Source organism: Dendrobates tinctorius, unplaced genomic scaffold (genome assembly GCF_039654945.1).
Source record: "Dendrobates tinctorius isolate UK_male_01 unplaced genomic scaffold, ASM3965494v1 ptg000092l, whole genome shotgun sequence".
NCBI lineage: Eukaryota > Metazoa > Chordata > Amphibia > Anura > Dendrobatidae > Dendrobates > Dendrobates tinctorius.
In genome coordinates this window covers 1,656,242-1,678,393 of record NW_027361760.1, presented here as the reverse complement: position 1 = coordinate 1,678,393, position 22,152 = coordinate 1,656,242, and the positions used below count along the sequence as shown (strand labels likewise).

Here is a 22,152-nt window from a genome sequence, read left to right as displayed (position 1 = left end):
TGGTATGCATGGTCCTCTCACCCGCCAACCCTGGTATGCATGGTCCCCTCACCGCCCCTTTCTTGGTATGCATGGTCCCCTCACCCCCCAATCCTGGTATGCATGGTCCCCTCACCACCCAATCCTGGTATGCATGGTCCCCTCATCCCCCAATCCTGGTATGCATGGTCCCCTCACCCCCCAATCCTGGTATGCATGGTCCCCTCAACCCCCTATCCTGGTATGCATGGTCCCCTCACCCCCTAATCCTGGTATGCATGGTCCCCTCACCCCCCAATCCTGGTATGCATGGTCCCCTCACCCCCCATTCCTGGTATGCATGGTCCCTTCACCCCCCATTCCTGGTATGCATGGTCCCCTCACCCTCTAATCCTGGTATGCATGGTCCCCTCACCCCCCATTCCTGGTATGCATGGTCCCTTCACCCCCCATTCCTGGTATGCATGGTCCCCTCACCCTCTAATCCTGGTATGCATGGTCCCCTCACCCCCTAATCCTGGTATGCATGGTCCCCTCACCCCCCCAATCCTGGTATGCATGGTCCCCTCACCCCCCAATCCTGGTATGCATGGTACCCTCACCCCCCAATCCTGGTATGCATGGTCCCCTCACCCCCAAATCCTGGTATGAATGGTCCCCTCACCCCCCAATCCTGGTATGCATGGTTCCCTCACCCCGCAATCCTGGTATGCATGGTCCCCTCACCCCCTATCCTGGTATGCATGGTCTCCTCACTCCCCAATCCCGGTATGCATGGTCCTCTTACCCTCCTTTTGGGGTATGCATGGTCCCCTCACCCCCCAGTCCTGGTATACATTGTCCTCTCACCCCCCAATCCTGGTGTGCATGGTCCCCTCATCCCCCTATCCTGGTATGCATGGTATCCTCACCCCCCAATCCTGGTATGCATGGTCCTCTTACCCCCCTTTTGGGGTATGCATGGTCCCCTCACCCCCCAGTCCTGGTATGCATGGTCCTCTCACCCCCTATCCTGGTATGCATGGTCCCCTCACCCCCCTTTCTTGGTATGCATGGTCCCCTCACCCCTCAATCCTGGTATGCATGGTCCCCTCAACCCCCTATCCTGGTATGCATGGTCCCCTCACCCCCTAATCCTGGTATGCATGGTCCCCTCACCCCCTAATCCTGGTATGCATGGTCCCCTCACCCCCCAATCCTGGTATGCATGGTCCCCTCACCCCCTATCCTGGTATGCATGGTCCCCTCACTCCCCAATACCGGTATGCATGGTCCTCTTACCCTCCTTTTGGGGTATGCATGGTCCCCTCACCCCCCAGTCCTGGTATACATTGTTCTCTCACCCCCCAATCCTGGTATGCATGGTCCCCTCATCCCCCTATCCTGGTATGCATGGTATCCTCACCCCCCAATCCTGGTATGCATGGTCCTCTTACCCCTCTTTTGGGTATGCATGGTCCCCTCACCCCCCAGTCCTGGTATGCATGGTCCTCTCACCCCCCAACCCTGGTATGCATGGTCCCCTTACCGCCCCTTTCTTGGTATGCATGGTCCCCTCACCCCCCAATCCTGGTATGCATGGTCCCCTCACCCCCCAATCCTGGCATGCATGGTCCCCTTACCCCCCAATCCTGGTATGCATGGTCCCCTCAACCCCCTATCCTGGTATGCATGGTCCCCTCACCCTCTAATCCTGGTATGCATGGTCCCCTCACCCCCCAATCCTGGTATGCATGGTCCCCTCACCCCCCAATCCTGGTATGCATGGTCCCCTCACCCCCCATTCCTGGTATGCATGGTCCCCTCACCCCCCAATCCTGGTATGCATGGTCCCCTCACCCCGCAATCCTGGTATGCATGGTCCCCTCACCCCCCTTTCCTGGTATCCATGGTCCCATCACCCCCCTTTCCGTGTAGCCGCGACCAATCAGCGTCACGGCCTTCTGTCCGCGAGCAATCAGCAACGCGGCCCTGTAGCCACGACCAATCCCTGCCGCGGCCCTGTACAAAAATAATATTAAAAAATAAAAAAAATTTATTCTCACCTTCCGACGGCCTCCTGTCTTCTTTCCACGCGTCCGGCCTCGCGTTCCCAGTAATGCTTTGCGGCTTAGACTGCTGATGACGTCGGTCTTCTTTCTCGCTCTCGCGAGAGTGATGTCGGTCTTCTTTCTCGCTCTCGCGAGAGTGACGTCATCAGCGGTCTAAGCCGCAAAGCAATACTGGGAACGTGAGGCCGGGCGTGTGGAAAGAAGACAGGAGGCCGTCAGAAGGTGAGAATAACTTTTTTTTATTTTAATTCTCTTTATTACAGATTAAGGTCTGCGCCTGCCGCAGATTGGTCGCGACCAGTCGGCAGCCCGCGATTTCGGTTACAGACAGACACGATAAGGCATTTATATAAATAGATATATACATATATATACTGTATATATAATAAATATCAAAATATATGTATAAAATAAATATCTAATATGTATATTTCATAGGCACAACTTCTTGACCACAACAGGTCTGTGTTGCCTGTGTTGCCCATAGCAACAATCCCTAATAATAATAATAATCTTTATTTATATAGCGCCAACATATTCCGCAGCGCTTTACAGTTTAACAGTTTCAAAACAGTTGTGTGGATGATACGGGGTCGGTGGCAGCGCTCACTTGCTCTTGCTGGACTTGCTGCTCTCGGTCTTCTTGGGCAGCAGCACGGCCTGGATGTTGGGCAGGACGCCCCCCTGGGCGATGGTCACCCCACCCAGCAGCCTGTTCAGCTCCTCGTCATTGCGTACGGCCAGCTGCAGGTGTCGGGGGATGATGCGGGTCTTCTTGTTGTCCCGGGCGGCATTACCGGCTAATTCCAGGATCTCAGCGGTCAGATACTCCAGCACAGCGGCCAGATAGACCGGAGCCCCGGCGCCCACCCTCTCAGCATAGTTACCCTTGCGGAGAAGTCTGTGCACACGACCAACCGGGAACTGCAGTCCTGCCCGGGATGAGCGGGTCTTGGCTTTAGCACGCACCTTCCCTCCTTGTTTGCCGCGTCCAGACATCACTGCACTCACAGTTATCAGCAGATAGAGAATGCTCTTGTGTAAAGTTGGACCATTCACTTCGGACACCTTGGTCACAAACATCGGGGCACCTCAGGGGTGTGTTTTGTCCCCGTTACTGTTTTCTCTCTATACGAATGATTGCATCTCTTCAGCAGACTCCGTAAAAAATCTTGAAATTTGCCGATGATATGACACTGATTGGTCTCATCAGGGGAAATGCTGAAGACTTGTATCGGAGTGAGGTGGAAAGAATATGTGACTGGTGTAAAGCCAATAATCTTGTACTCAACACTAAAAAAACTGCTGAGATGGTTGTGGATTTTAGGAAAGATCAACATGAGATACTTCCAATCTACATCCATGACGAAGTGGTTCTTAGGGTCACAGAGACCAAATTCCTTGGTGTTATCATCTCTCATGATCTTAAATGGGGGAAAAACGTGGATGCTGTTATAAGAAAAGCACAACAGAGGATGTTCTTCCTGCGTCAGCTGAAAAGATATGGTTTGTCTAAGAATCTGCTGATCTTATTCTTTAATGCTGTCATCAGATCTGTGATTTGTTCCTCTCTGATAGTCTGGTATGGGGGAGCCACTGCGCATGACAAACTCTGCTTACAAAGGACTTTCAGAACAGCAGAGAGAATTATAGGCTCCCCCCTGCCTAAAATCCAGGATCTTTATGATAAGAGTATTCGATCCCACGCATTGAAAATTTCATCCGATCCCTCTCACCCGGGACACTCCTCATTCCAACTACTCCCTTCAGGACGTCGCTTCAGAGTCCCCAAATGCAGTACCAACCGCCATATGAACAGCTTCTATCCACTCTCTGTTCAACAATTAAATCGTCATGTGTAGACTATATACTGTATCTGTCTTGTTAGATGTTACTTGTTGTATCTGTTGTTATATATTATGTTGCCTCTTTGCCACAAAGAATTCCTTGTATATATGTAATATGTACTTGGCGATAATAAATTTGATTGATTGATTGATTGATTGAACAATGTTAACAATACAATAATTAAAGCAAAATAAGACGACCCTGCTCGTGAGAGCTTACAATCTACAATGAGGTGGGGGAGATACAAAGTACAGGTGTGTATTTACAATGATGTATTTACAATGATGGTCCAGCCAACTTGAGGGAGTGAGGGATGGATGGAGATAGTGAATGGGCTACACACGCACACTTACACATAGAATGACTTTGATTAGTGAACGTGATAGGCCGCTCTGAACAAATGTGTTTTGAGGGAGCGGCTGAAACTATGCAAATTGTGGATAGTCCTAATTTCTTGGTGTAGAGCATTCCAGAGGGTTGGCGCAGCACGGGAGAAGTCTTGGAGTCGGGAGTGGGAGGGATTAGTGCAGAGGTTAGTCGAAAGTCATTTGCAGAACACAGCGGTTGGTTAGGCCGATAGACAGAAATGAGGGAGGAGATGTAGGGGGGTGCTGCACTATGGAGAGCTTTGTGGGTGAGAACAAGTACTTTGAATTGGATCCTATAATGAATGGGCAGCCAATGTAAGGACTGGCGAAGAGCCAGAGAGAATCCCTAAGCATCTTTCATTTCACCAGAGCTGTTTAAAAGATGAAAGCTGAGCTTTGATTGGTTGCTATGAGCAACAGTTGTCCCACTCCACAACACCTCAGCAGACACTGACCAGGTAGGAGAAGTATAGCATCCCAGGAACATAAGCTCCAAGCCATTGTCTGCCCACCAGAAAGGAGCAGAGAGCACATGACAGAAATGAATCACCCCCTCCTCTATTACCGCCGCACTCTATTGTTACCGACATAGAAAATCGCATCATCGACAGCCACACACAGAACCGCACTGCCAGGTTACATAACAACACATCTACAGGAACTCCCTGCTCATCACCCGCCACCCAGCTCAGGACCATGGGATGTAGGATGTGTGATGGATATATGGGCACGGGACTATGAGATGGAGGATATGTATGATGGATATATGGGCATGGGACACTGGGATGGCGGATGTGTGATGGGTATATGGGCATGGTACTATGGGATGGAGGATGTGTGATGGGTATATGGGCACGGGAGTATGGGATGGAGGATATGTATGATGGGTATATGGGCACGGGACTATGGGATGGAGGATATGTATGATGGGTATATGGGCACGGGACTATGGGATGGAGGATATGTGTGATGGGTATATAGGCACTGGACAATGGGATGGAGGATGTGTGTGATGGGTATATGGGCACTGGACTATGGGATGGAGGATATGTATGATGGGTATATGGGCATGGGACTATGGGATGGAGGATGTGTGATGGCTATATGGGCACTGGACTATGGGATGGAGGATATGTATGATGGGTATATGGCATGAGACTATGGGATGGAGGATATGTATGTTGGTATATGGGCACTGGACTATGGGATGGAGGATGTGTGATGGGTAGATGGGCACTGGGTTATGGGATGGAGGATAATCATTATAATTTGTTATAACTAACCACTGTTAGTTACTATGCCCGGGTAACGCTAGGCTCTTCAGCTAGTAGACCTATAAAGAGATAGAAAGACAAACTGAACATTTGCAAGTGGTCTCTTAATTTTGGCCAGAGCTGTATTAGCAGCATAATATCTACTTTTTAATACACTTGTCTACATTAATTATTTTGTACTTCACTGCTATTATCATTAATACTTTTTTGTCATATTTTTAACCTGTCCCCAATGTATTGCGTCCTTTTTTGTCCCCTGAGTATATCTTTCCACTCTCATCCTTATTTTAATATTATTGTACTAAATAAATAAAATATGCTATTTCTTTATCACATTGGGTTGTAAACTCTGCTTTTTTACTTTGACTTTTTTTATATTGGTACTGCAAGTTAGGTAATTGCTTTGTCAAGTATATACAAGTCTTTGCTGAATCTGGAGACAACTCTCTGGCATGTGTATCATGAAATGATTTTTTAAACAATACGTTTTAAGCCAACCAGACAGACTTGATAAGCAGGATTATATATCCAGTAGAGCTGAGCGAAATGGGTCAGCCAAATTCAGAATCCGCCGACTTTAGCTAAAGTCGGGTTTCGCCGATCGAAACCTGACCATAACGTGAGGTCGGCCATGAGGTCACCGACCCGCGCGCCAAAGTCACGTTACCCACAATACTTCCAGCGCCTTTTCTCATCCAATCATCAAGGACGCACACTATGGGCAACGCGATTACATAGGCAGCGGCCCCCACCATGTTAGAGAACGGCATTGAAGTGATTGGCTGTCTTTGTGTGGCGTCACAGTGCCTATAAAAGGCCGTGACCGCCGACCGCCATCTTACTTCTGCCGATCTTAGCATAGGGAGAGGTTGCTGCTGCTCGTTCTCAGTAGGGAGAGTGTTTAGGCAGGCCAAAAAACAAAAAAATTGCTTGTGCTGATAGCGAATGTCAGTGTAAAACACAACTGTATAGTGTGCAGTGAAAGGGGAGGATATATTTGTGTGCAGCAGCTCTATTGGTTATTAGGCTGCCTTATAAGGCTCCCTGATAGCTGCATTGCTGTGTGCGCACACTGCTGTGCAGAGTGCTTTTTTAAAAGCAAAAATCCTTTTTTTCTGCACAGTAGATACTGAGCGTACATTTTTTCACACACCATATAGAGGTGTACGCTCCTCACACACTACCGTGTACCGGCTGGTATCACGGACAAATACATAGTATATATGTGTGTGACACCGTAAAAAAATACACGGAGATTAACATTTTTCCATACATACACCGTATAGAGGTGTCCGATTATCAAACAGTATTGGATATCTGGTGTTCTTAATACGGTCACAACTACACAGAGTCAGCGTGTGTGTGTGACTCTCCATAAATACATATACGGACATTTCCATTTCTCTAAACACCGTATTGAGCTGTCCGATTCTCAAACAGTATCGGATATCTAGTGTTCTTATTACTGTCACATCTACACAGAGTCAGCATGTGTGTGTGACATTCCATAAATACATATACGGACAGTTCCATTTCTCTATACACCGTATTGAGCAGACCGATTCTCAAACAGTATCAGATATCTGGTGTTCTTATTACGGTCACATCTACACAGAGTCAGCGTGTGTCTGTGAGACTCTGTAAATACATATATGGACATTTCCATTTCTTTATACACCGTATTGAGCAGTCCGATTCTCAAACAGTATCGGATATCTGGTGTTCTTATTACTGTCACATCTACACAGAGTCAGCGTGTGTGTGAGACACTCCATAAATACATATACGGACTTTTCCATTTCTTTATACACCGTATTGAGCAGTCCGATTCTCAAACAGTATCGGACATCTGGTGTTCTTATTACGGTCACATCTACACAGAGTCAGTGTGTGTCTGTGAGACTCCGTAAATACATATACAGACATTTCCATTTCTTTATACGCCGTATTGAGCAGTCCAATTCTCAAACAGCATCGGATATCTGGTGTTCTTATTATGGTCACATCTACACAGAGTTAGCTTGTGCGTGTGACACTCCGTAAATACATATACAGACATTTCCATTTCTCTATACACCGTATTGAGCTGTCCGATTCTCAAACAGTATCGGATGTCATGTCGGCAGTCATGCCCGCCGCTGCTCCTCCCGCGATGGGGTCCACCGCTGCCTCCACTTACCGGGCCGCGTCCTGCCACACTGCTCTCTCTCCTCATGCGGCCCCGCTCCTAGCTCCCTCTCCTCCTCCCTCCCGGCCAGCAGCTGTGCTGAGCATGCGACTTAGGCCGCGGTCCTGCCTATAACATACCCCGGTCCTTTGAGCCGCCTTCTTGGTACCAGCTGTCGCGGTGTCTGACTCCCGCGGGCTTGCCCCAAATGGTCCCTGTATAGGGGTCGGCTCCACCTGGTGCGATAGCTCCAGGGGGCCTCAGTTCCACAACCCAGAGGGTCCACTCTCGGACGCTGCCTATCCCTGTCGCGTCACATCGGATATCTGGTGTTCTTATTACGGTCACATCTACACAGAGTCAGCGTGTGTGTGACATTCTGTAAATACATATACGGAGATTGACAGTTTCACCAACAACATATACAGCTGTACACTTCTTGATACAGTACCGTATATCTGCTTGTTGGATTACGGTGAAATACATACTGGGTGAGCGTCTGTGACTCACAAAATATATACGAAGATTTCACTTCTTACATACACCTTACACAGCTGTACACTACTCATACAGTACTATTTCTCTGCTGGTATTTTTGGTACATTTTCCCAAACATGAGGAAGTCTGGTGGAAGAGGTCGCGGACGTGGGTGGGGGGCGCAGCTGGTACTGATGGTGGTGGTGGTGCATCGGCTGGTTCTGGCAAAAGCACAATAGCAGCTAAGGCAGGAGGTGCTGAGCCTGTGTCATTGGTAAACTGCTTTTAAAGCTGGAGCATCAGGAACAGGTTATGGCTTACATTTCCGAAACAGCCTCCAGCTCTATTGCCTCCTATTCTGAAGTTACAAAAACTGCAAGCACAGAGTCATCAGTGCTGGCCTCTGTTCAGGAACAACACCTTTCGCTGTGTCCTTCACCCACACCAAAAGTGAAGGATGCTGCAGCACACACTTCAGATTACTCTATGGAGCTCTTTTCACATACCATTCCTGGGTTATCAAGTCAAATCCTGAATTCCCCAGTTCAAGATGAATCTGACATGGAGTGCACTGCTAGATGAATCTGCTGGTACATTCACCCACAGCACTACATTGCCCTCGCAGTCTACTGAGCCCGAAACAGACCCTGATGAAACTCAGGTGCCCCATCCCGCATGCTATACAACCTTACACGGTGACACAGAGGACGATACAGAGGTAGGTGCAGATGACATTGAAGATGAGGTCATGGATGACCCAGTTGTTGACCTGGATTGGCATCCATTGGGGAAGAGGGTGCTGATGACAATAGGTCAGAACAGGAGAAGGATCCGCAGCAGGCATCGTCATCGCAGCAGCGGTTGTCCGGCAGGCCCGTAGCTGTCAAAAAACTTGGCAGCAAAACTAAAAGAGTTGCAGGACAGCTTGGCCAGACGGTCAAATTAGCACAGTGTGCAAGCCCTGAAAATTTGTACCATAGTAGGAAGAGTGCAGTGTGGCACTTTTTTTAACAAAATCCTACTGATGACGCAAAGGTTATCTGTAAGAAGTGCCGAAGGACCTTTAGCAGAGGGAAAAATCTAAGAAATTTGAATACCAGTTGCATGCTTAGACATTTAACCAACATGCACTTTCAAGCGTGGACAGACTACAAAAGCTCAGGTAGCACATGTGCACCTGCTCTGACTGAAGTTAGCCAGCAACGCTCCATCGCTTCCCCCACTGTAAGGCCACCGCTAAGTACACCACCATCAAGAAATGTTGAGGTGTCATCGCTAGGCCAAACCAGTCAGGCAATCACAATATTTTCGCGAGGAAACTCTGAATCTAGGCCACCAACACCCTCAACATCACCATCCCCTTCTCAGTCTGTCATGTCCAATGCTAGTTCCCCCATATGCAGCTCTCAAGTCCAGCTCACCCTACCAGACACTCTGAGTAGGACAAGAAAGTATTCATCCTCTCATCCGCGTACACTGTCTTTGAACGGCTACATTGCCAACCTGATCTCATTAGAGATGATGCCCTTCCGTTTGGTAGAAAGCAAAGCTTTACGAGAGCTCATGGCCTACGCTGTCGCACGCTATGACCTACCCAGTCGGCACTTCTTTTCTCGAAAAGCCATCCCTGCCCTCCACCGGCATGTGAAAGACCGCATTGTCCATGCACTAAAACAATCAGTGAGTGGAAAGGTGCACCTCACAACAGATGCATGGACCAATAGGCATGGCCAGTGCCGTTACGTGTCCATCACTATGCACTGGGTTAATGTGGTGGATGCAGGCTCCACAGGGGACAGCGGTGGTGGAACAGTGCTGCCTAGCCCACGGTATAGGAAACAGTTGGCTGCAGGCATTCGACCCTCCTCCTCCTCCAGAAGCAAAAGCTCGTCGACAGAGCGCAGTCGCACGAGCACTCCATCTACATCTGTCAGTTTTGCACACGAGGTGTCCCACTATTCAACAGCTAGTGGTAAGAGGCAGCAGGCTGTTTTAAAAATGAGGTCTTTGGGCGACAGTAGACACACCGCGGAGGTACTGGCCAACTACTTGCATCGACAAACTGAGTCATGGCTAGGCAGTCTAGATATTGAGCCAGGCAAGGTAGTCAGTGATAATGGGCAGAATTTTGTGGCAGCCATAGCCTTTTCAAAACTCACACACATACCTTGCCTGGATCACACCTTGAACTTGGTGGTGCAGTGCTTCCTAAATAATTATCCAGAGTTAACAGCCCTGCTCCATAATGTGCGAAGACTGTGCTCGCACATCCATCGCTCAAATGTCCACTCCAGTCGTATACAGAAGCTGCAAGTGATCACTCAACCTCCCCAAGCACCGCCTAATCATAGACGTTGCTACAAGATGGAACTCCACCATGCACGTGGTTGAGAGGCTGTGTGAACAGAGGCAGACTGTAATGCATTTGTGGGAGGATACACGGGCAGGCAGCTTGAGGGCAGACATGGAATTGTCGGGTGTGCAGTGGTCAAAGCTGAAAGACCTCTGTAAAGTCCTTCAGTGTTTTGAGGAATGCACACGGCTGGTAAGCGCAGACGATGCCATCATAAGCATGAGCATACCATTTATGCGCTTGCTCATGCAAAGTTTGATGCACATCAAGGATCAGGCATCTGCAGCTGAGGAGCAACAGGAGGAAGAGGAGGGAAGCCTTGATGACAGTCAGCCATTGTCTGGTCAGGGACGAGGTGGAGGAAAAAGAGGAAGATCAAAAGGAGGATGAGGGGGATGATTATTTTGGGGAGTGTAATGTATAATAATTAGATTTGTCTCTTTAAGCAAGCCAGACTTATGGGACTTGGAGGGTGGAGACAAGAGGGATGAGAAGGGAAGTTTCAGTTTCACTTCTGGTAGCATGGGAATGCAAGTGTTATGCTGTGTGCTGGAGGACGAAGAATAAAACATATCTAAAGTTTAATACCTTGAATTCTTCATAACGTGTGGATATTACAACTGGCGACGAGGATGGGATATAATCACCTACTGCTGTGAGTACGGACTCTATTTTACCGCTTCACACGCCAGCACCACTGAGAGACTCTATCATGGCTGACTACTTGCACACATTCCCACAATTTGATATGACTGATGTCATTAATCTCTCCCATAACTGGAGAAAATGGCTAAACAGATTTGAGAATTTCCTAGAAGCCATGGACATAAAGGAGGAGAAAAGAAAGAGAGCTTTGCTCCTGCATTGTGCAGGCACAGGAGTCTATGACATATACAGTACGTTACCTGCAGCAGAAACAGACACATACAGCAACTGCACTAAAGCTCTCACTGGCTACTTCAACCCCAAACAGAATATCAGATATGAAAGATATAAATTCAGGATTGCCAAGCAGCTTCCAGAAGAGTCCATAGACACTTATGTCACACGGCTGAAAGAGTTAGCACATGGATGTGCCTTTACAGATGTAGATGATGAAATCCTAACTCAAATAATTGTCACCTGCTCGTCTAATATCCTGCTGCAGAGCCTTACGCCTTAGGTTATCTCTCTACATGATTTGCTCAAAATGGCCCGTGCTATAGAAATAGCAGATCATCAGGCTACCGTAATGGAGAATGGGGGTAAATTACATGTGCATAATCTCAAACAGAAAAATTTACCAGACAAACAAGCCCAGAAACAGAAGAAATGTTATAGATGTGGACAGGATTTCCCTCACCACCAGAACAAATGTCCAGCTATGGGACAAACCTGCAGTAAATGTGGAAAAGGGAATCATTTTGCAGCTGTTTGCAAATCAGCGCACTACAAGCCTCCGCTGCCTATGACAAAATCTGCAGATGTAAAAGTGATAAATCAGGACACAGAAGAAATGTCTGCGACTGAGAACTATGTGTTCACTACCTCTGTCACTGGTTCAGTACAGTCTCCCTGTTTTACACTCTCAACAACACTGACATTACCTTTACAATAGATACAGGAGCTTCAGTGGATATCATAGATGGCACTACATATGAACAATTGAAAACAAGGCCAGTCTTACAACAAGTGCAGACTAAAATTTTTCCTTATGGATCTAAAACACCTCTAGCTATAATGGGACAATTTGATGCTGAAATTAGATATAAAGAAAACAGGCAGAAAACCACTTTCCACACATTACAAGGATCGGGAGGATGTCTTCTCAGCTATCACACTGCCTTGGAGCTAGGGCTCATCCAGATTATTCGTACCATAACTGACCCTGCGGATATGGATGTACAAACTATGGTGAACAGCTTTCCCTCCCTATTTAGTGGTTTGGGAAAACTAAAGGACTCTCAAGTACACCTTCATGTGGATGACAATGTTCGTCCAGTAGCCCAGCCTCACAGGTGTATTCCATTTCACCTGAGACAGAAGGTAGAAAAGGAACTCCAATTGCTCATGGATGAGGACGTTATTGAAACTGTTACTGGTCCCACTCCGTGGGTCTCTCCACTTGTGGTAGTTCCAAAACCAAAGACTCCTGATCAAGTGAGACTGTGTGTTGACATGCGCCTGCCCAACACCGCTATCCAGAGGGAAAGACATATCTCACCTACGATTGATGACATTATTCATTTATTAAATGGAGCCACCGTCTTTTCAAAGCTCGACCTCAATAAGGGATATCATCAATTAGAACTGAGTCCGGAGTCCCGATATTTGACCACATTTTCCACCCATGTGGGCCTCCGAAGATACAAAAGATTGACTTTTGGAGTCTGCTCAGCAGCAGAAATTTTTCAGGATGCAATAAGGAGTGTCATTCAACACATCCCAAATGCCTTTAATTACAGTGATGACATATTGGTTTTTGGTAAAACTCAAGCTGAGCATAATCGTGCTCTATATGCTATCTTCGAATGCCTGCTTTCTGCTGGACTCACTTTAAACAAAGAGAAGTGCGAGTTTGACAAGGGTTCATTAGAATTCTATGGTCACATCTTCTCGGCAAAAGGAGTACAACCAGACCCCAAGAAAGTGGAAGCTATCAGAACAGCCTCAATTCCACAGGATGCTAGTGAAGTGCGTTCTTTCCTTGGAATGGCAAGTTACTGTGCTAGATATATTCCGAATTTTTCAACAATCAGCAATCCACTACGGGAACTTACAAAACAAAGTTGTATTTTTCAATGGTCTCAAGGCTGTCAGGCCTCTTTTGAAACAATTAAAAATGAACTCTGCTTGACAACCACTATGGCTTATTTTGATCCAGCTCTTCGAACTGAACTGATTGTGGACGCCAGTCCCGTGGGACTGGGTGCTATTCTAGCGCAATACAAGGATAACAATCAAAATCCTCACATCATTTCTTATGCAAGTAAGAGCTTAACAAACACTGAAAGAAAATATTCTCAACCTGAAAAAGAAAGCATGGCAGTTGTCTGGGGATGTGAACACTTTCACTTGTTTCTCTATGGAGCTCCCTTCACCATTGTCACAGATCATCAAGCACTTCTTACAATTTTTGGAAATCCCAGAGCTAAAATGCCTGCACGAATTGAACGATGGGGCCTACGTCTACAGGACTACAACTATAAAATTGTTCACAAACCTGGAAAATACAGCAATCCGGCTGATTATCTTTCAAGACATCCTACTAATGATGATATACCTGTGCATTCCTCCATTGAAGAATACCTACGTTTTGTTACAGATCATGCCGTGCCAAAAGCACTTTCTCTTGATCAATTTATAAATGAAACAACAAAAGACAAGACGCTCTGTGCCCTAATACAAATCATCCAAAATCGAAGGTGGCATGAAATTCAAAAAGAAAAATTTCCTGATTCTGAGATTGATCTGAAAGAGTTAAAACTATTCTCAAACGTACGTGAGGAACTATCAGTCACTGAAGAACACCTCATTCTTCGAGGTACCAAACTAGTCGTACCTAAGACTTTGCGTAACTTAGTCATACAGATAGCACATGAAGGTCATTTAGGAATTGTTGGCACAAAGAAGTTACTCAGAGAAAAAGTGTGGTTCCCAAATATGGATCACTTGGTGGAAGAAAAGATTAGACGCTGTTCTACTTGTCAATTAATCACTCCATCATCAAACTTAGAGCCATTACAAATGTCTCCGTTACCCACTGCTGTCTGGGAGGAAGTGGCAGTCGATATATATGGACCATTGCCAAATGGCCAATACATTCTCGTAACAATTGATGAATATTCTCGATACCCTGTCATTTCATTTATCTCTTCAACATCTGCTAATAATGTCATACCAGAGCTGGACGACATTTTCTCGGCATATGGTATTCCAAAAGTGGTCAAAACAGACAATGGACCTCCATTCAATGGACATGTGTTTACACAATTTTCTGAATACTTGGGATTCAATCACAGGAAAATCACACCTTGCTGGCCGCAAGCCAATGGAATTGTGGAACGTTTTATGCGCACTCTGGGGGAAACGTATCAAGGCAGCGAGTCTGGAGCACATCCCACTGAAACAGTTATTATACAAATTCATGCGTAATTACCGCAATACGCCACACTCCACTACTAATGCTGCTCCAGCTCATTTAATGTTCAGCAGAATCCTGCGTATACGTCTCCCTGATGTGACCAGCCATCCCCGACCGAGTGACTCCTCAGTGAGATCCACAGATTTCTCCAACAAACAAGCCATGAAACGTTATGCAGACAGAAGGCGAAGGACACAGTCAAGTGCCATCGAAAGAGGGGATGTCGTGGTGGTACGTCAAAGACCAACCAACAAGACCTCACCTGTATATGGTCCTGCAAAATATTATGTTACCAAAAGGAAAGGCAGCATGATCACAGCTGAACGAGATGGACACTCCATAACGCGAAATTCTTCATATTTTAAAGTCATACCGCAGAATGATGACAATGAACTCTCTTTGGTGGAAGATTTGGTATCCGATGGTGGAGAGGACCAACAAGAGGTAGCTGGTCCATCAACAATGAACTCTCTCAATGAGCCCAGACGTTATCCTACACGAGAGAGAAGAGCTCCATCGAGGCTTATTGAAGAAGTGTAACTACAGTTTTGTTTGTTTTTTTGTTGTTGTTTGTTTCTCTGGTTTTAGAATTGAACAAATAAGACAAAACGGACATATGATTTCTTTGGACGTTTTCATGTTGTTGCATTTATCAGTAATATAGATTATTTATAAATAAAAAAAAAAAAAAAAAAGGGGATGATGTAATGTATAATAATTAGATCAGTCTCTTTAAGCAAGCCAGACTTATGGGACTTGGAGGGTGGAGACAAGAGGGATGAGAAGGGAAGTTTCAGTTTCACTTCTGGTAGCATGGGAATGCAGGTGTTATGCTGTGTGCTGGAGGACGAAGAATAAAACATATCTAAAGTTTAATACCTTGAATTCTTCATAACGTGTGGATATTACAGGGAGGAGGATGCTTCTCAGGGGGCAAGAGAACATGTGGGTGTGCCAAGGTCAGGTACAGGGTTTGTGCATGACTGGAGGGATGTGGATTTGCCAGAAAGTGCTCCTCCACCCACCACTGGCAATGCAGCATTGACACCTGGAACATTTTCCCACATGTGTGATTATGCCTTGCAGATCCTAAAAAGGGACCCCCGCATTGCCAAAATGATGAGGGATGACGACTACTGGTTGGCCAGCATCCTTGATCCACGCTATAAAGGCAAATTATACAACATCATGCCACAGGAGAACCTAGAGCTAATATTGGCTAACAAACAAGCAACTCTCGCTATTGTCCTCCTCTTCCTCTTACTTCTCCAATTCCTCCATTTGCAGCAGCTGAAAGTCCATCCTACACATCAACATATGCAATTTTTTAAACCACCCGAAATGGGCTGCCCCCCCCACCCCAGCCCCGGGGTCAACACCTGCCGCACCCGGGATGTGCTGTTGCCCTGAACAGGTGTGTGGCCCCACCCTTGGGTGACAGGACTGGCACAGGGCCTCTCATAGTACAATAAAGTGTCTCTGATGGTGGGGGGGGCCCACTCGCCATCAGACACACTGGCATACTATGAGGGGCCCTGTGCCAGTACCGGCGCCCATGAGTGGGTCCCCCCTGCTTGCTCAAGGTCAGCACTTGCAATACTTACCTGTCCCTGCTCCACCTCTGTGTAGTCTGGCCAGTTAAATCCGTCACAGGGACAGCCACTACAAAATTGGTGTACTGGTCAATGATGGTTAAGATGTAGCTATTGTGGTGTGGTAACCACTATGTCCACTAGGGGGCACTGTGTGGAGGTTCCAAGGGAGAGGATGAGTGGCAGAATCCTGGAGGATGGTTGTGCATCTCAAAGGGGGTGGCTTTGAGATGGAGACTTAGTTATGCGTATTGATCAGCAATGGTATTGCTGAGGTGTTATTTCAAGGTATAAGGGTGAAGTCTCTAGGTAACTTGGGAGTTGGGTGGGCCAGTTACCTACAAACTCACCCAGGGGTGTGTCTGAAAACGCCTGTAGTAAAAGACTATGTGAATAGGTGAAGAACCTGTGATGAGGTCATAGTCACGTGACCCGGTGGGTGTGGCTATAGACCATATAATGTGGCCAGGGTAGGTCACATGTGGTGAATGCTGGGACCTGGTTGGTCCAGAGTGAAAGGTCCCATGAGGAGGAATGCTTCCTGCCTGACAGCACATGTGAAGTGGCTGTGAGCAATGCCGATGTGTGCCTGAGAGTTCCCTGGAGGGAATGAACGTGTGCTTAATGCCGAAGCCGCATGAGGTGCCCTGACTTGGGTGAGATAGTTGTGAGGCTAAGAGAGCCTGCGTACTGGACATTGATAACCAGAGTGAAGCATTATAATGGACGCTATGCTGGTAATGCTGTTAAGTGCACTTTCTGTTGCTGCTGTTGTTTATGAGGCGTGAATAAACCGCAAGAACTGTATGATTTGTTGGAAAATCCTGTGCCGGAACTGTTTTTTGTTCGCTGCAAGCGAGAATCCCCTAAGTAAATGACAGCGCTACCTCACACTATGTCCTGTCCTGCTGGCCTCTACCTTCAGATTACCAATGGCTACCATTTGTAATGGACGTCAACTCCCAATCGGACGCAGTGGTGCTTTATGATCATCTTTCACATTTTTCATAGTCACCGACATGTGTCATTTCTTCCACCATTTTTCAATGTCTCTTCTCATGGCAATGCAATAGAATCCCCTATGACCTGTGGCTTGTGTGTTTTGCACTCCAAAGTGACCAGACAGATCACGATAGGCAGTGAGGACCATGTCTACAGCTCTCCCTGTGATCACAATTTGATGGAGACGAGTTACGGTGATGGGATCGACACTACTACGATACAGCAACCCTTTCTTCACTAATTTGCGTTTTAGCTGTATCCACAGTTAAAGTTGTTGAGGGTCAGCATCGCCTCTGCGAAATCTCCCGGGAGTTTTTCCCGTGATTACTAATTCAAAAACATCTAAAATCACTCGACTTTACGTCTGTACTTTTATCCATCTACCTTCCTCTAGCGGAGAGTCTGGACTGGCAAACTGACACTGAAATATAAATGAAGATTTCAAAGTACTCCAACACTGTATACTGGTGTACGTTTCAAATACATTTCCCTTTTTCTCATTTTCATATTTGGGTGTAATCCATACTGAGCCTGTGAGAGTTTGTGTCTTACTCTGGTAAAATATAAGGAGATTTAAAATGACACAACACTGTATGCAGCTGAACAATTGTAAAACATTACCCTTTTTCAAGTTTTTATATTCTTGTGTAATCCATACTGAGCCTGTGAACGCCTGTCTGTAACTCCAGAAATATATTTGTAGATTTACCCAACACTGTATACAGCTGTAGGCTTGTGGTCTAATCCATACTGAGCCAGTGAGAGTCTGTTTCTGACTCTGGAAATATCTACTGAGATTTACAATTACTCCAACACTGTATGCAGCTGTATGCTTCTGATCCATTACCCTTTTACTGCTTTTTATATTGACGAGGTGGAGTGGCTTGGTATACACTTTTTTGCAAAAAAAAGGAACGACTAAATACCCTGTATTTGTTGTCCTCTTTTTACCAGCACTTGCTGATTATTGTCATATTTTTTACTGCAGGGTATTTTTGCACATTTGTTATTCTGTGCTTTCTTTTTGTGTTTCAGTCAGTGGGTGGTGTGAACACTGTCCGACCGACTTGTTCACATTTGTGCATGTCACATGTGTTTTTAATCCATTTTTTATATTGTGTAATCCATAGTGACCCTGAGAGCGTCTGTGTCTGCCTCCTGAAAAAAATAAGGAGATTTATAATGTTTAAACAATACTTTATGTACCTTGTATCTGGTGATACATTAACCTTTTTATACTTTTTATATTCTTGGCTAAAGCATACTGGGTCTGAGAGCGTCTGTGTCTGCCTCATGAAATGACTATGGAGATTTAGAATGTTTAAACTATACTATATATACCTTGTATCTGGTCATACTGTACCCTTTTTCAACTTGTTACATTATTGTCAAATCCATACTGAGCGTGTGAGCATATGTGTCTGCCTCCTGAAATACATACAGATATTTTTTTGTATTTTAAGTATACTATATATACCTTGCATCTGTTGATCCAGTACCCTTTGTGCCCGAAATTCATCCTCCACCCACAACTCAAAGTGCATCATTGACACACATGTGTGATTATTTCTTGCGGATCTTCTTTTTATATTATGGTGTGATCCATACTGAGCCTGTGATAGGCTGTGTGTTACTCTTGAAATATATATGTAGATCGCCAAATGACCCCAACACTATATACAGCAGCAGTACGCTTGGGATCCATTCCCCTTTTACTGCGTTTTATATTGTTGTGTAATCGATACTGGGCCTCAGAGCGTCTATGTCTGCCTCCTGAAATAAATACGGAGATTTTGAATGTTGAAACTATACTATATATACCTTGGATCTGGTGATACTGTACCCTTTTTCTACTTTTTAGATTGTTGTCGAATCCATACTGGCCATGACAGCGTTTGTGTCTGCCTCCTCAAATATATACGTAGATTTATAATGTTGAAACTATACAATATATCCCTGTAATCTGGTGTTAAAATGAAACTCCATGCAGGGCCGGGGGTTAGTCAGTACCGGGCCTTTCAGGCTCTTTTAAGGGAAGTATGTCACGGTGGTGATTGGGACCCGGTCCGTGGCCCTGGGTGTCCAATAAAGAAGATGACAGTTCAGATGAGGGGGAAGATGGTATGATAATTAATTTGGAAAAGGGGGATCATGACGCCACCCGTGGTACTCGGCTAGGGTAGCCGACACTGAAATGCAGATCCTCTGTGCCGATGTTAAAGCAGACAAGATGATGAAGCTCTCCACGGGCAGAGCTGTATCCCAGGGCAGTTGAGATGGTGTTTGGTGTTTGACAAGCAGACAAGATGATGAAGCTCTCCACGGGCAGAGCTGTATCCCAGGGCAGTTGAGATGGTGAGTGTAGCATGTGTAGCAGGCGAGTTGTACAAGCCATCAAGGATGAAGTTGGGTGCAGCTTCTGAGTTTTTCCTCAAAAGTCGGCAGCCACGGATCACACTGGGCGACGTGGGTCAGGCTCCGGGGTCCTTTATTCCAACTGCCGCCTTTTTGAGTATTGAATGCGGCTGCGACTGAGGCACTTAAAGTTACCTCAGCCTCCGTCTTTCTAGCTGAGCCCTGTATTTCTCCACTACCTTCAGGAGCCACCTTCCCCAACGAGGCCTGGTCCTTCCTTCTCCAGAAATGGGCTTCACAGGTAGCTTATCGCACTTCCCATGCCCCATGTGGGCCAATGTTCCAGATGTCAATGCTGCACTGCTAGTGGTGGGTGGAGAAGCACTTTCTGGCAAATCCACATCCCTCCAGTCATGTACAAACCCTGTACCTGACCTTGGCACGCCCACATGTTCTCTTGCCCCCTGAGAAGCATCCTCCTCGCCAAAATAATCATCCCCCTCATCCTCCTCCTCATCTTCCTCTTCTTCCTCCACCTCGTCGCAGACCAGACAATGGCTGACTGTCATCAAGGCTTCCCAGGAGGTGTAACAGAGTACAGGAGCAGGGTGTGTGCCAGAGGGCACAACTGAGCATAAGACAGAGTACAGGATCAGAGTGTGTACCAGGAGGCACAACTGAGTAAGAGACAAGGCACAGGATCAGAGTGGGTGCCAGGAGGCACAACTGAGCATAGGACAGAGCACAGGATCAGAGTGGGTGCCAGGAGGCACAGCTGAGGGTAAGACAGAGCACAGGATCAGTGTCTGTGCCAGGAGGCACATCTGAGTACAAGACAGAGCACAGGATCAGAGTATGTGCCTGGAGGCACAACTGAGTATGAGAGAGTACAGGGTCAGAGCGTGTGCCAGGAGGCACAACCTAGTACAAGGCAGAGTGCAGGTTCAGAGCGTGTGCCAAGAGGCACAACAGAGTGCAAGGCAGAGGACCCGAATACAGCGCACAGCCAGGCAGGGACACGGCAGACCAAGCCAGGAAGCACAACAATAATCAGGCACCTCCCCTAGGAAGAGGTAGCCTGATATAGCACATGATCGCTGGGGCTTCCGGGTCAAGTCCTCAGTACCACAGAGAGGACGGATCTGGAGGCCGAACTGAGAGGAGCGCGCAAGTGCACACATAACATGGAGAAGACAGGAACCTAGGTACGAGAGGTGCGCGTGCACACCCGGCGGGACCCCCGAAGTGACCGCGGCCCCAGAAGAGATGACGTCAGGACCAAGGTCCCGCCCCCAGGTGAGCGCGGTGTGACAGTACCCCCCCTTTACACCCCCTCTTTCTAAAACTGGAGAGGAACTTAGACAAAATCTGGGCTGCGTGAATATTCTCCCTAGGTTCCCATGACCTTTACTCGGGGCCAAAACCCTTCCAATCGATCAAGAACATGGTTCTCCCTCTTACCTTCTTCATGGCCAAAATGTCATTCACCTCAAACTCATCCCCCATGCCAACAGGCTGGGGTGTGTGGCCTGGAGAAGGATGAAATCGGTTAAGTACCACAGGTTTAAGGAGAGACACATGGAAGGAATTTGGAATACGGAGTGAAGGAGGTAGCTTCAGTTTGTATGCAACATCATTAATCCGCCTGAGGACCTCAAAAGGACCAATGTAACGGGGACCCAGCAAGTAAGATGGTACCTTAAGGCGGATGTATTTGGTGGAGAGCCACACCTTGTCACCAGGGAGAAATGGAGAAACGTCCAGGCGCCTCTTGTCAGCGTGTAATTTCATTCTGTCCTGTGCTTTCTCGAGAACAGTTTTGGTCTCCTGCTATACCCTGGAGAACTCCACAGACAGGGAATCGGCACCAGGTACCCCCCGAGACAGGAAGTACCGGAAGAGGCACACTGGGATGCTGTCCAAAGACAATGAAGAACGGAGACTTGGTGGATGATTCACTGGAGTGATTATTGTAAGCGAACTCAGCCCAAGGAAGTAGAAGACCGACCCAGTCATTCTGATGAGCATTAGAAAAGTGCCGGAGGTAGGACGTAAGGATCTGGTTGGTACGTTCTACCTGCCCATTGGTTTGGGGGTGATACATAGTAACATAGTAACATAGTTAGTGAGGCCGAAAAAAGACATTAGTCCATCCAGTTCAGCCTATAAAATTCTGTCAGAATAAATCCCCAGATCTACGTCCTTCTAAAGAACCTAACAATAACTGTAAGATACAATATTGTTACGCTCCAGGAAGACATCCAGGCCTCTCTTGAACCCTTCGACTGAGTTCGCCATCACCACCTCCTCAGGCAGGGAATTCCAGATTCTCACTGCTCTAACAGTAAAGAATCCTCTTCTATGTTGGTGGAAAAACCTTTTCTCCTCAAGACGCAGAGAATGCCCCCTTGTGACCGTCACCTTCCTTGGTATAAACAGATCCTCGGAGAGATATTTGTATTGTCCCCTTATATACTTACACATGGTTATTAGATCGCCCCTCAGTCGTCTTTTTTCTAGACTAAATAATCCTAATTTTGCTAATCTCTCTGGGTATTGTAGT

At 46.7% G+C, this 22,152-nt stretch overlaps 1 protein-coding gene across 1 annotated transcript; it reads right to left on the bottom strand.

Moving 5' to 3' along the window:
* Window positions 1-2,609: 2,609 nt before the first annotated feature.
* On the bottom strand, window positions 2,610-3,066 carry LOC141098489 (histone H2A type 1). Its single transcript, XM_073586325.1, has one exon. The coding sequence runs from the start codon at window positions 3,027-3,029 to the stop codon at window positions 2,637-2,639; it is 393 nt and encodes a 130-aa protein (XP_073442426.1). The 5' UTR covers window positions 3,030-3,066; the 3' UTR covers window positions 2,610-2,636.
* Window positions 3,067-22,152: the final 19,086 nt, after the last annotated feature.